At 39.0% G+C, this 13,356-nt stretch overlaps 1 protein-coding gene across 2 annotated transcripts in view; it reads right to left on the reverse strand.

Annotated features, from left to right (window-relative positions):
* Positions 1-292: 292 nt before the first annotated feature.
* Positions 293-13,356, reverse strand: part of GARS1 (glycyl-tRNA synthetase 1) — a 44,672-nt gene continuing 31,608 nt past the window's right edge. Inside the window, exons 12-17 of one of the 2 annotated variants that reach the window (XM_053218263.1) lie at positions 12,558-12,702; positions 8,110-8,195; positions 6,174-6,283; positions 3,046-3,139; positions 2,174-2,364; positions 293-591 (exon numbers count right to left, since the gene is read on the reverse strand). In XM_053218263.1, coding sequence (XP_053074238.1) covers positions 466-591; positions 2,174-2,364; positions 3,046-3,139; positions 6,174-6,283; positions 8,110-8,195; positions 12,558-12,702 — 752 coding nt within the window. In that variant the 3' untranslated portion in view covers positions 293-465. The remainder of the gene's footprint in view (positions 592-2,173; positions 2,365-3,045; positions 3,140-6,173; positions 6,284-8,109; positions 8,196-12,557; positions 12,703-13,356) is intronic. The other variant, XM_053218264.1, reaches the window with a different exon arrangement.

Consider the following 13,356-nt stretch of genomic DNA (forward strand, 5'->3'; position numbering starts at 1 on the left):
GGGAATGAACTGTGATGCTAAGCGCACATGTAACTTCTTTCTGGAGTGATGGAGATGTTCTAAAACTGGATTGCAGCGATGGCTGCACAACTCTAAAATACACTAAATAAACGTCACTGAATTGGACACTTAAAACTGGTGCGTTTTATGGTATGTAACTTTTACCCCAATATGGCCGTTAATTGAAAAACATGTATCAACTGTGTTTAACATTAAGCATGAGCATGTCTACCCAACGGTGGGAAAAACAGCTCTACTGAAAGTGCAGACACATGAGCAAATGGATTACAAGTTTGTTCAGAATTCCTTCGACTTTAATTGTGGGGTAAGGTCAGGCAGCCACTGAGGATAAAATGCAGTCCCCGGGAGCAAATGCGATGCTGTTTGTCAAGTGGACATGAGAAGAGCTTTTTTTTCTTTTTTTTTTCAATTAGGGCAAGTGGTCAGAAGTCGCCAAAACTGTCGTCATTCCTCGATTGTTTCTTTTTTACCAGTCTCTTGCCCTTCAAAGACAGGATACCTGGCCTCCACATCGGCCCACGTGATGCTGCCATTGGCCAGATCGCAGACCACACTGGGCAGTTCAGAGACCTGCAGTAACAGGAAGGAGAATTCCAAGAATCAACCGACTTGATTAGACTGTCAGAAAGAAAATTCACCCTGAACTCAGGAGAGCCAAATCAGTGTCTAACTAATGACAAGGTCCCTCTATAAACTGGTCCCCACAGAATGCTTTTCGTCACTCTCACGGAAGCCTCCTTAATTATACTGACTTCTCTGCCGGGCCTGCGTTCACGCTTTTCCTCCCAGCCCGGAATGTCTACCGGCTCCCCCTGGATAACTCAATCCTCCCCCAGAGCCCTTCCTAATTATTCTAAATTTGTGTCACCTGAAGCTACTCCAGGTGTTAAATTTAACCCTAAGAAGAGGAGCTCGTCAAGGAACACGAATGAGCGGAGAGCCCCAACCAAGGGGGCCAGCTGTTCTTCAGCCATAACCAAACACTGGCTACCACACGGCAGAAGTTCCTAAACTGAACATGCATCAGAATCATCCAGACCGTTGGAACAGTCGTGCCCACCCTCTATCCATCTCCAACCTCCCAGCCCACCCTTCTGTTTCAGTGGGTCTGGGGTGAAGATTTTGCTTATTTAACAAAATCCCAGGTGATGTGAAGGCTGCTGGTCCAGGGACCCCATTCTGAGAATCACTATCAGATGGGAATGTAGGTCCAGAGTAGCCAGAACTGGTTTTGTAAAAAGACAAACCAGAAATGCAGGACTTACAACTTAGACTATAAATTCCTGTGGAAAAAAGCAGTCTTTTACTTTTGTTTTCCCTAATTAATTCTCTGTAGCAAGCTGAGCACACAATACGTACTCTAAATAAAACCTCTGCTAAAAATTAATAAAGGAGTCAGGCAGTTGTCAAAGTGGCTGTTCTTTCCTTCCCCTTTCATACTTTTCCTATTATCCCTATCATCCCTTCTCACTAAGTAAAATTACTGAACCATTATTGGCTGTTTTGAATAGATTAACAGGAAAAGTTTAGACATGCACATGTATACATTTAAAAAGAGATATAAAGATAAAATGTCTAAGCCCCCGCCCCCCGCCCAAGCCTGCCAATAAAACTATGGAAGCAACCACTTGGGATCATACTTCTCTTGCTCAAGTAAACAAACAACTACATAAAAGCAAACTGCTGGAGAATGAGCCCAGAGTGAGCCAAATGGTTATAAAATATTAGATAACTGTTAACGGGTATTTTCATAATTAAACCAAGGGGATTTGTGAATCTGTGCTCTGATATAAGCCTATGATTAAAATTCAAATGAAAAAAAAGAGGGGGGGAGCATAAATACAACAAAATCCAGCTCAAATCAGAAGGCACCAGTACACATTTCTAAGATTAAAATGCCTGGGCGCTTGGGTGGCTGAGTCAGTTAAATGTCCGACTTCAACTCAAGTCGTGATCTCACGGTTCATGGGTTTGAGACCCGCATTGGGCTCTGGGCTGACAGCTCAGAGCCTGGAGACTGCTTCAGATTCTGTGTCTCCTTCCCTCTCTGCTCCTCCTCCACTCACACTCTGTGTGTCTTTCTCTCTCAAAAATAAGTAAACATTAAAAAAATTAAAAAAAAAAAAAAAAAGCCAAAGAGAACGCCAGCCACCTCTGCTCTAATCTGCCGCATGGAGTCTCGGTCCCGCAGAGTTGCTGTGTGAGGGGTCTTGTTCACCGTATCGAAGTCGATGGTGATGCCAAAAGCCACACCAATCTCATCAGTCCTGGCATAACGTCTTCCAATAGACCCAGAGGAGTCATCTACTTTGTGAGAGACGCCGTTCCTGGTCAGGGCTTCCGCTGTCCAAAATACAGTAAATTAAAAGTAAAAAATGGAAAAAGTCCCAATATCAACTAAATATCGTCATACAAGCTCAGGAAACTTATAAAAGGAACCGAGACAAGAGAGCAATAAGTAACAGTTGCAAAAGAAAGAAAAATCCCCAAAGTTTCCTACGTGGCTTGCTGGAGCCCAACCCCTCAGTCCTACCTGCATCTCACACAGCTGCAGGGCAACAAGTATCCAATCAAAAGCCAAGGCCAGGAGGCCCCATCCAGACTCCACCACCTCTACTTGTACGACCCCAAGCAACTCAGTGAACTCTTCCCGTTTCCCAACTCTGAAATAAGTGGACCGCCAGAGGACCAGGAGGAGCCCTTTCAGTACTGTGGGTCCAGTGGATGCAGACCCCCTCGGGTTGTTAACACTCACTTAGGAGCCCCTGATGGAGGGAGCAGCACTGAGGTCAAGAAGAGAAGCAAGGATATTTCAAATCTGACACTTGGGTCCCACCCTAACTCAAATGCTAGGAGAAAACGTCCTGAACAAGCATACGTCTCTTAGAAGTAAGAGCAGAGGCTAAAATCACTTAGATGTGTTCTTTATTCGACATGTATTTTTACTGAAAAAAAGATACACTTCCTAAAACTGAGTCTACTTGACAGTGTTCTCCTGGAGATTACCCGATTAGATTTGCTTACATAATTCCTTGACAAATGGCATGAACTCCTGGTTTTGGCTCAGTGGCAGGACCGAACATTTGAATGGAGCTACGACAGCAGGGAAACTGAAGAACTACATGATTTAAAAAGAAGAACATCCAAATACATTAGTTTATAAACATTGCTGTCCAAACTTCATTATCAAAATACCAGAAAATATGACACGAAAAGCGGTGTGACAAAAGACAGAAGACAAGATAGAACCAGAAGGATCTGGTTTGCAGCTCTGAATTCGAACCGCCTTAGTGAGCTCTGGATCTTGGTTTCTTCATCTAAAAAGCACATTATCGACCATCTGCTCTGCTTACTTCATAGGTCTGTTATAAAAAGCTGAATGACGTGAAGCATTCAGAAAGCTACCATAGGGGTGCCTGGGGGGCTCAGTCGGTTAAGCATCTGACTCTGGATTTTGGCTCAGGTCACGATCTCACGGTTCCTAAGTTCAAGCCCCACATCAGTGCAGAGCCTGCTGGAAGATTCTCTCTCCCTCTCTCTCTGCCTCTCCTCCCCTCATGCACATGCATGCTCTCTCTCTCTTTCTCTCTCTCTCAAAATTAAAAAATAAAATAAAAAACAGAAAGCTACTATATAAGATGGTTATTTTTTGGTACCACATAAAAGTCTTACTTCTTTCTGTGGAACTTCCCTCTAAATCATCAAATAGTAAATAGTGCCAAAACACAAGATCCAATTCGGTCCTTTAAAAAATTCAGCATAGCCAAAGGATCTATGAGTCTTAGTGACCAGGTAAAATAGACAAGCTTAATTACCTCACAACTGTATATCCAAAAGAAACAGTATAAAACAAAAAGAGATGTTTTGTATACCTATAATAAAAAGTACAACCCTCCTAAACTGCTCCTGAAATAGGCTTCAGAGTTACTCAGAAATAAAGAAAGCAAAGATATTTTGTGGAAGGCAAACTAGTCTACCATTTTGAGTTGGAAATAAGAGCTGACCAGTTTTTCAATAATATTTGTATAAAAGGTCCATGGCAAAGCAAGAATATGGAACGCAGAATGAATAGGTCCCACAAAAATAAATGACATGGGTTCCAGCTAAGTCCCTCAAAAGCCTATTTAAATGCTAAGCAACTGTGACTATCCCGTTGTAAGTAAACCCTAGACTCCAAGGCTGCCCAAATCCTAGAACATTCGCATTCCTCTTCTTTTTTTTTTTTTTTTCCTGAAAGAGAGAGAGGGCAGAAGTGATTGAGGAGCAGAGAGAGGAGTAGAGAGAGACTCACACGAAAGGCAGAGAGAGAGGAAGAGAGAGAGAAGCAGGGCTAGAACTCACAAACTGTGAGATCATGACCTAAGCTGAAGGCAGATGTTTAACCAACTGAGCCACCCAGGTGCCCCTCTTCTCAATCTCTCTCTCTTTTTAATGTTTATTGATTTATTTTGAGAGAGAGAGAGAGCAAAGGAGGGGCAGAGAAAGAGAGGGAGAAAGAATCCCAAGCAGGCTCCGAGCTCAGTGTGAAGCCTGATGTGGGGCTCGCTCTCACGACCATGAGATCATGACTTGGGCCAAAATCAAGAGTCGGATGCTTAACCACTGAGCCACCCAGGCACCCTTCCTCTCCTCTATCTTGTGATAATTCTATTTAATGTGAGAGAGAAGCGAGGACCTGCCTTTATAGAAAAATAATTTTTTACATCTCACTGGCAATGTTTTTATACCAAACTTATAGGAAAATTGATTAAGGGACTATGTGATAATAGTTTAGAAACATTTTTGGCTTCCCAGAACCTACTGAAATTTCTCTTCATGAGGGTACTCTCTATGCCATTCATAAAACATGTCACTAATTTATTCTTGCTTAGCCCTTATGAAACTTCTACTAAAATCCTACTTATATCCGTATTGTTATATTCAAAGAAACAGCTAAAAGATTTTTTTAATCCTTTTATTAGAAAAATAAACAGAAAAGGCTTGCAGCAAAGCTGATATCTAAAAAGAACACTTTCCGTATCCTGCCACGCCTCAAGAATAACCGTGCCTTATATTTACATGTCTGGTGTCTAGACTAGGTTCTGTTGAATGAATGAAAAGCTGTTCCTCAAATGTCAGGAAATGAAGACACAATGAGGGCAGAGAACAAAATAGTAAGTTTATTAGCTGCCTTATTACCAAGAGTATATCAGACTTTTTAAAATACTGGCACCAAGAACTTATCAGTCTATTCTTCAAGGTTAAATGTCCTAAAAAGAACTAGAGAGTTGACGTCTAACGTCACGTACACTCAGCTGCAGAATGGCCATGCAGGTAAGACTGTTTCATTCAGTTAATTTGATACACACGGTCTCTCCACTCTAGCCAGTCTTCTGATTGATTTCCTGGAAATCTGTGCCTATAAATTAAAGGAGTGTAATTTCTGCAGGCAGTAGCGAGGTAAGAAAGGTGAAGGGAGGCAGAATGAAGAGATAAAGTGGAAGGCATGGAGCAGTGATTCAGAAGCATCAGGGTCAAAAGAAAGCTTGTGGGAGTTAATGAAGACTTCTTAGAAACATTTATCCTTAGCAGAGCTTGAATGCTAGGAGGGCTGTACCGCGGACGTTACTGCCCAATTTACTACCTGTCAATCTCCCGCACTAGAATCGCTTGGGGTTCTTATAAAAAAAATACAGATCCCTAGGTCTCAGATCTGTGAATCAGTATCTCTGGAGGAGAACTTTTACCCCCCAAATCCCCCAATTTTATGCTGTTTGAGAAAGTTCTCTTTAACACTTAGTGCACAGATACAGTTAAGTGGCTTGGCTAAATTCTCTGAGCCGTCCCCTTCTTCCCAATTTTCTGAAAACATGTACCAGTATCTTCCATTGATGCAACACAGATAGTTCCCCCAAAGTAATATGTTCTGTCTCAGAATAAAGAGCACCAGCCAACTAACACAATGGCATCTAGAATAACCTGCACATCCTAAAGCTCAAGTGAGCTACATAAGAAAGTTTTTTGCTTTGTAAAGAGTTAAGCAAAGAGGAATGTTAACATCACTAAAACATTTAGTAATTAATCAATCATCCAGAGTCTTCTTAATAATGTACTTCAGGAAATTACATTCTCTGACACTCTAAGAGAATAGTGTACTGTACAAGACAACTTACCGTTCTCTGTTCATCTCCCTCACGTACATGGAATGTATGTTCAAATACCGTATACATGATCCTGCCCAGGCCAAAGGAGGGTTCGATTACATTCGGAACAACTTCTTCCACTGCAAACAAGATAGAAATCCAGTAACATTCTCTCAAACCCTGCGTAATGCATTGCAGCTCCTCTCTAAACAAGTCTTATATACTTAGATACTAAAAATATCTATTCTGGATGGATTTGACTGCTCCCGTACATCAGAACAAAAGCAGAACATTCCTTAAAACTATTTGCTGATAGGAAACATGATGCCTTTAAAGAGCGAAAGTGGAGTGAAAAAGTTTTTCACCAAATTTAGTTGTTTATATGGCAGTGAAAATGACACAAGGTACCAGAGTATTCCTTCCACAGTATACCACAGTTGGTAAGCTATGATCAACAGCAGCTACTCCATCATCTGCCTTGCCTTGCCTTGCAGAAAACATTAAAACTCTCGAGCTTTTATAAGACTTTGCTAGAACCAAAGATCTACCACCACAGCTGACAAAACTAACAAAAACAATTCCTACACACAACAAGTATCACATGCTTTTGTGTTTTTATCTTGCTATCTTGATGAGAACTCTTTAAGAAAGCCAAGTTACTGCCATTGTACTTCCAAGGTTCTGGGGTCAAGAGGCCTTCAGAGAAGTTTGTGCAGGAATCTGTTCTCAATCAAAGACATTTACCAGAGGCCCCACATGGGTGAGGCTATACCTGTGGTACACATAGGAAATGTATTCATTACTTACCACTCACAAAGAAAACACTGCTAAGCACTGGGTCTAAGGTAACTGAGCTTAACCTTAGAGAATTTGTTTCAAGGGAAACGAGATAAGTAGAACCAAAAATTCACATATGTGGAGGAAAAGGGAGGCTGTTTCTTTTGTCTGTGATAAAGAGTAAGAGTGACATGGTAGAAATATGACCAAGGTATTTTCTGCCCATCCTTCTGGGTCATCCAAGCAACAGTAAAGTGCAGTTCTGAACCGGCCACCAGAGTGGTGGCTAAAAAGCCCCAAAGCAAGAAGTATCCCCTGCTTACTCCCATCACTGCTCAGACTGCTTTTACAGCTCACGGAAGCCTGGCTATAGGGCAGGCCAAACACAAATGGAAAAGTAGGCCTACTCTCTCCATTAGCAGTCCCTTCTCAAATACCCACCTACTACTCTCAGTTTCCAGAAACTTCTACTCAGCCACAATTAACCATAAGCATCCTTTGTATATTCTCCAAAACACTCATATCCCAATTCATATAATTTGTTCTATAAAAATAATCATCTCCTTGTCTTTTAAAGAAGCAGGAAAGATCATTAATCTAAATGACTTTTAAAAGATTAATTTTGCCACAAAAGACAGGAGGGGTGAGTTCTCTCCTTTGCTTAAGAAACAAAAGGACTTTTCCTTAAAATGAAGGAAAAAAAAAAAAAGACGGTTTTCATCAAAGAGATATTCTTCATATGCATCTCAGGCCACAGGAAATATAAAGGTGGCATTATAAACTATTTTTCAATATTGACACAATTAAATTTTTTTAAAAAGGCAAAAAATAATGCCTTAAACATATTCATCAGATTTAGGGTTGTGGCATTAAAGATCTATTTTTCCTCTTCAAATTTTCTGTAAAATGGTTATGTCATAAAACTTAAAGAAAAAAAAACTTCAGGGATTGTGATGATTTTAAGTTTGTTTGTTTGTTTGTTTGTTTGTTTATTTATTTCGAGAGAGAGAGAGAGAGAGAGAATGCTCGTGAAACGGGGGGAAGGGGCAGAGAGAGAATCTGCCAGAAGAGCCCAACATGGGACTGGAACCGACGAACCCTGCGATCATGACCTGAGCCAACAAGAGTTGGACGCTTAACTAACTACACCACCCAGGCACTCCGTGTTTAATTATTTTAAGAAATTTACCATGTAGTGTTTTCTGGAATCTCTTCACGTTGACCATGTCTTTTGTTAACTGAAATGTTTTCCCCTCAGTTTCAATAGTGAATTCCCTACAAACAAAACACATCTTGCATTAGTGAAATCATGCATCCTTATGCCTTAATTTAAAGGAGTTTTACCAACTGCTTTACTGTTTTCATTTTAAGTGTAATACAGCTTGGTCAACTCTCCAGGTAAAATAGGTAAAGCCAAATTTAAAATATTTCATAAGGAATACCAAACTAAGTATTATATTAACAATGGCACCAAATAATATTGTAGGAAGCACCCAAAAATATGACTTGTCTTATAAAATTCCACAAGTGACCCAATGACTAATTCCTTTTGTTTTGAGATGAAAATAAAGCCCAAACCAATTTTTTTTAAAATTCAGTTTTAGAATAATTACAATGAATTTGTCAGAAACAGGCCTGCTGGCAAAAAGACCACTGTTCTCATTATTGTTCCAACTAATGTAAAAGTGACAAGGTTGTCATCTAATAGGAAGTAATTTTAAAACCTCCACACTATTCCAAAATAAACTTTGACACTTCTGTTGGTGAAGATCAGCTTCAAGAAGTTTAATGATTCTGTCTGATAGCCCTCCAAAAATCACTGACTTGCATTGTGTTCAGGTCCTGAGATCTGCCCGTTCCATTTCAGGTTATAACAATTTACCTTTACAAAGCACTTCATTGCAGTACCTATACTTCCACTTAGGAGGTATTTCTCACATTATAACTGGTCTGGATTCATCTTGGCTCACAAGCAGCTCGGTGCCAGGAAAAGAGAGCCCTCATGTGGTTGTCTTTGGAGCTGTATACTTGGCACATGTTGCACTGTGTTTTTGCTAGTCTGTAGCACTGATAATCTCATGCATTTTTTGAGTGGTTTTCACTGATTTCCTTCATTTTTACCATTTTGTCTGACGTTTGTTAAGTGCATTAAAATTCCATTACATAAACATTATCATATATTCTCTCTGTGAGTACAGTCTAAGTGCAGAGTAGGTAACAGTTATAAAAAAGCTGAAATTAGCAAAAAGATACCCATTACGTAAGAATAATTAATAAAGGAAGTGGTCATGTTTGTGACAAATAATGGTATCTAACTAGTGCTCTAACTTGTCCACTTTAATGGGATTTGATGTTGTTTTAGCATAAGCAATGTTAATTCTGGGAGACCAGAATGTTTTAAAATTTTCCTACTGAAATGGACGATCATATCTTCAACTTGTTATAAGCATTCATCTTACGACAGTTTTTTTTTTTTTAAGTTTATTTATTTTGAAAGAGAAAGAGAGCACAAGCAAGGAAGGTGCAAAGAGAGAGAGGAAGAGACAGAATCCCAAGCAGGCTCTGTGCTGTCAGCGTGGAGCCGGATGTGGGGCTCGAACTCATGAATCGTACGATCATGACCTGAGCCAAAATCCAGTCAGACGCTTAACCAACCAAGCCACCCAGGTGCCCTGTATGATAGTTCTTTTGACTAAATGTATGTACACGTGCAACCACCATCAATCACCCTAAGGCTCCATGGCTCCATTTCAATCCCCTCCACAACAATCAGCGAGTGACATGCTTTCTATCACTATATACTAGTTTCACCTTTCCCAAGGTTTTGCATATTTGTGTCAGATTTCTTTCACTTAGCCTATTGTCTAGGGTCAAGTATGAAATATATCAGGGTTTGCGGGCCATATGCAATCTCTCGTACTCTTTGTTTTTTTAAGTAACTCCTTGAAAATGCAAAACTCATTCTTAGTTGGAGGGCTGTACAAAAAAAAATGTAAAAGATTTTTCAAGTGCACTTAAAAAACTGTACTCTTGGGTGCCTGGGTGGCTTGGTCAGTTAAGCGTCTGACTTAAGGTCATGATCTCATGGTTCATGAGTTCAAGCCCTGCATCAGGCTGTCTGCTGTCACACAGAGCCTGCTTCAGATCCTCGGTCCCTTTCATTCTCTGCACCCCTCAATAAAAAAAAATTTTTTTAAACCTGTATTCTTTGGTTATTAAGTATTCTATAAATGGCAATTAAGTTGATTAAGTGTTTATACCTTTAAACTCCCATTGTTTTTGTTTTGTTTTAAACTCCGATTTTTGTTTTGTCTGCTTACTCTACCAAATATTGAAAGAAGGGAATAGAAATCTGACTATAATTGTGGATTTGTCTATTTTTCCTTCTAGTTCTATCAGGTTTGTTTTACATATTTTGAGGTTGTTTTTAGTTGTATACAGTTAGAATATGCCTTCTTGATGAACTGATCCCTTTAACATTATGAAATGTAACTCTTTCCGTACTAACTTCCCTTGTTCTGAATTGACTTTGATGTTAACTCAGCCACTTCTAACTTAATGATTAATGTTTGTATGGGAAATATTTTTTATTCTTTTACTTTTAAGCCTATTTGTGTATTATAATCACAGCAAATTTCCTGTAAATAGCACTTAATTGGGTCTTGATTTCTTTAGCTAGTCTGACAATTGATGGCTATTAATTCAAGTGTTTAGATAACTACATTTAATATAATTACTGATACTGCTGAATTTGAAGCTACCATCTCATGAGTTACTTTCTATTTGTCCCAACTTTTCTTTGTTTTTCCCCTCTTGTCTTCTTCTGGAGTATTTTTTATTATTCTATTTTATCTCCCTTATTGGTTTATTAGTTACATTCCTTTGGTTTTTGTATTTTTCCAGGTAATTGCTCTAGAGTTCGCCATATGTATTTTTTCAAACTTATCCATAGTCTACTCTCAAATAGTATTATGCCACTTCACATATAATATATGCACCTTACAACAGTATATTCCAATTCTTTGCTCTCATCCTTTGAGTTACTGACGGCACACATTTTACTTCTATATGTTGTAAATTTCACAATACGTTGTTATTGTTTTTGCTTTAAACAGCACATTATCTTTTAAAGAAATTAAATAAAGTGTCCTTTATCTTACCCATATTGTGAATTGTTGTTTCTAGAGCTCTTTATTTCTTTGGTAGCTAATTTCCACACTTCTGCCTGAAGAGCTTCCTCTAACACTTCACCTAGTATAGGTCTGCTGGCAATGTATTCTCTCAGCTTTTGTTTGTAAGAAAGTATTTTGCTTGGCAGAGGATTTTTGGTTGTTAAGCACCTTAAAAGATTTTATTCTATTGTGCTGTGGTTTGCATTCTTATCTTTGCTCCTTTTAATGTAATGAGCCTTTGTTCCCCTGGCTACTTTAAGGACATTTCTCTTCATGACTGGTTTTCAGCAATTTGATTCTAATGTACCTTCATGTGGTTTTGTGTTTATTTTGCTTGAGTCTGAACTTTTTAATTCTGGGTTTTCTGTTTGTAACAAATTTGGAAATTTCTGAGCAACTGTATGTATCTTCAGCTATTTTCTCTGTATACCGTCTCTGGGACTCCCAATTACAGATATGTTAGACAGCCTCATATTAGTCCAAAGGACATTTTTTCCCCAGTCTTTCTTTTTTTCTATAGCTTCTTTTTGGATAGTTTCTATTGCTATGTCTTTGAGTTCAATGATCTTCCTTCTGCAATGTTTAATCTACTGTTAATCCCATTTGGTGAATTTTCATTTGCAAAACTGCCTCTAGATGTCCACTGTCTCTTTTTATATATATATATTTCCATTTCTCACCTCAGATGTTCATGTTTTCCCTTACATCTGTGAGCATATGAAGCATATTTATTACTGTTTTAACATCCTTATGTATTTATTCATCATGTTTGTCACTTCTAGGTGTTTCTTCTGACTGACCTCCTCAATATGGGCTATGTTTTCATGCTTTTTCATGTGTTTACAAATTTTTTTTATTGTTTGTCAAACATGGTACATTTTATATCGTTTAGTGCTGGATTTTGTCATATTCCTTTATAGATTTGTCTCTACTGTTTTTATATTCATGCTTAAAACAATTACAGAGGCCACTCCAAAGCTCAAAAAAAGAGCAATGACTGAGAGGTATATGCCATTTCTAATTATTCCTCAGTCACTTCCTTGGACAAGTCTCCTCCTCTAAGAAAGCTATTGGGGGAAAAAAGATCTTTATAGTTCATTTCAAATCTATTTCCAGGCTATAATGCCAAAATCTCAGGAATGACAGTTCTATAAATATAGCCAAGAGATCATACTTACCTGCAAAAAATTTCTAAAGAAACTAATCTCACCCTTTCAGAACCTGCAGAGAGATCATCTCTAACTGAAGCAAATAAAAGTACACATCTTAGGGACGCCTAGGGTAGCTCAGTCAGTTCTTGATTTTGGCTCAGGTCACGATACCAGTCATGGGACTGGGCCCCACACTGGGTTCCACACTCAGCATGGAGCCTGATTAAGATTCTCTCTCTCTTCCTCTGCCCACACATACACTCTCTCTCTCTCTCCCTGATTAAAAAAAAAAGAATACACATCTTAAATCTTACCCTTTCTCATTCAGTAGTTTTTCCATCTCTGTAATGTAGCACTCCTCACAAATGGTAAGGTATTCCAGCACCAGCTTTGCATCCTTCTTATATGCCTTCCCAATTGCTCCCTTATTGGGTTCAAACTGAACAACATTGACTGTTTTGTATGAAGTAGTCAAGGAATCCAAAAACACAGAACTGCCATACTGTGGGAATGATCTTGAGAACAATCCATCGTCGACATAAAACAACGACCAGTTCTCTATTGGCATCCTAGACACTGTTTATACTGACGTCAAATGCAAAATGAAATAACTACCCTCAAAATCATTCAGACAAATCCTCACTCAAAACAGGTAAACGCTGTCAACAGAGATTTTTACAAAGTTATAGTGACATGAAAGGGATATTATCAATCAGCAACACACCCTGGTACACAGCATAATAACCTCTGCTAACCATTTATCGGACTTCTGAGATGTCTCAAACACAACAGGATCTATTTCCTGTCACTGGCCTAGCCCTGAGGTAAGCTCATAAACTCACTGCCTGGTAAAGAATGGAAAGTTCTGCTTTACGGATTTACAGATCAAGTGAACTAAATTATTATTTCACCTACCATTAAATGGCACTCATCTTTTAATAGAAGTACTCACCAGGTGCCCTTTATTTAAAGAGCATGTAGGTGGGTGCAGATGTGGGGAAATGCATTTTGGAAACAGCTGAGAAAAACTGGCCAATACTGTGAAAGATGTTCAGAGCATTTTTCTGAATATGCTTCTTTTAAAGACCAAACATCGGATGGGTGTGTCAGATT

This window comes from Acinonyx jubatus, chromosome A2 (assembly GCF_027475565.1).
Source record: "Acinonyx jubatus isolate Ajub_Pintada_27869175 chromosome A2, VMU_Ajub_asm_v1.0, whole genome shotgun sequence".
Taxonomy (NCBI): domain Eukaryota; kingdom Metazoa; phylum Chordata; class Mammalia; order Carnivora; family Felidae; genus Acinonyx; species Acinonyx jubatus.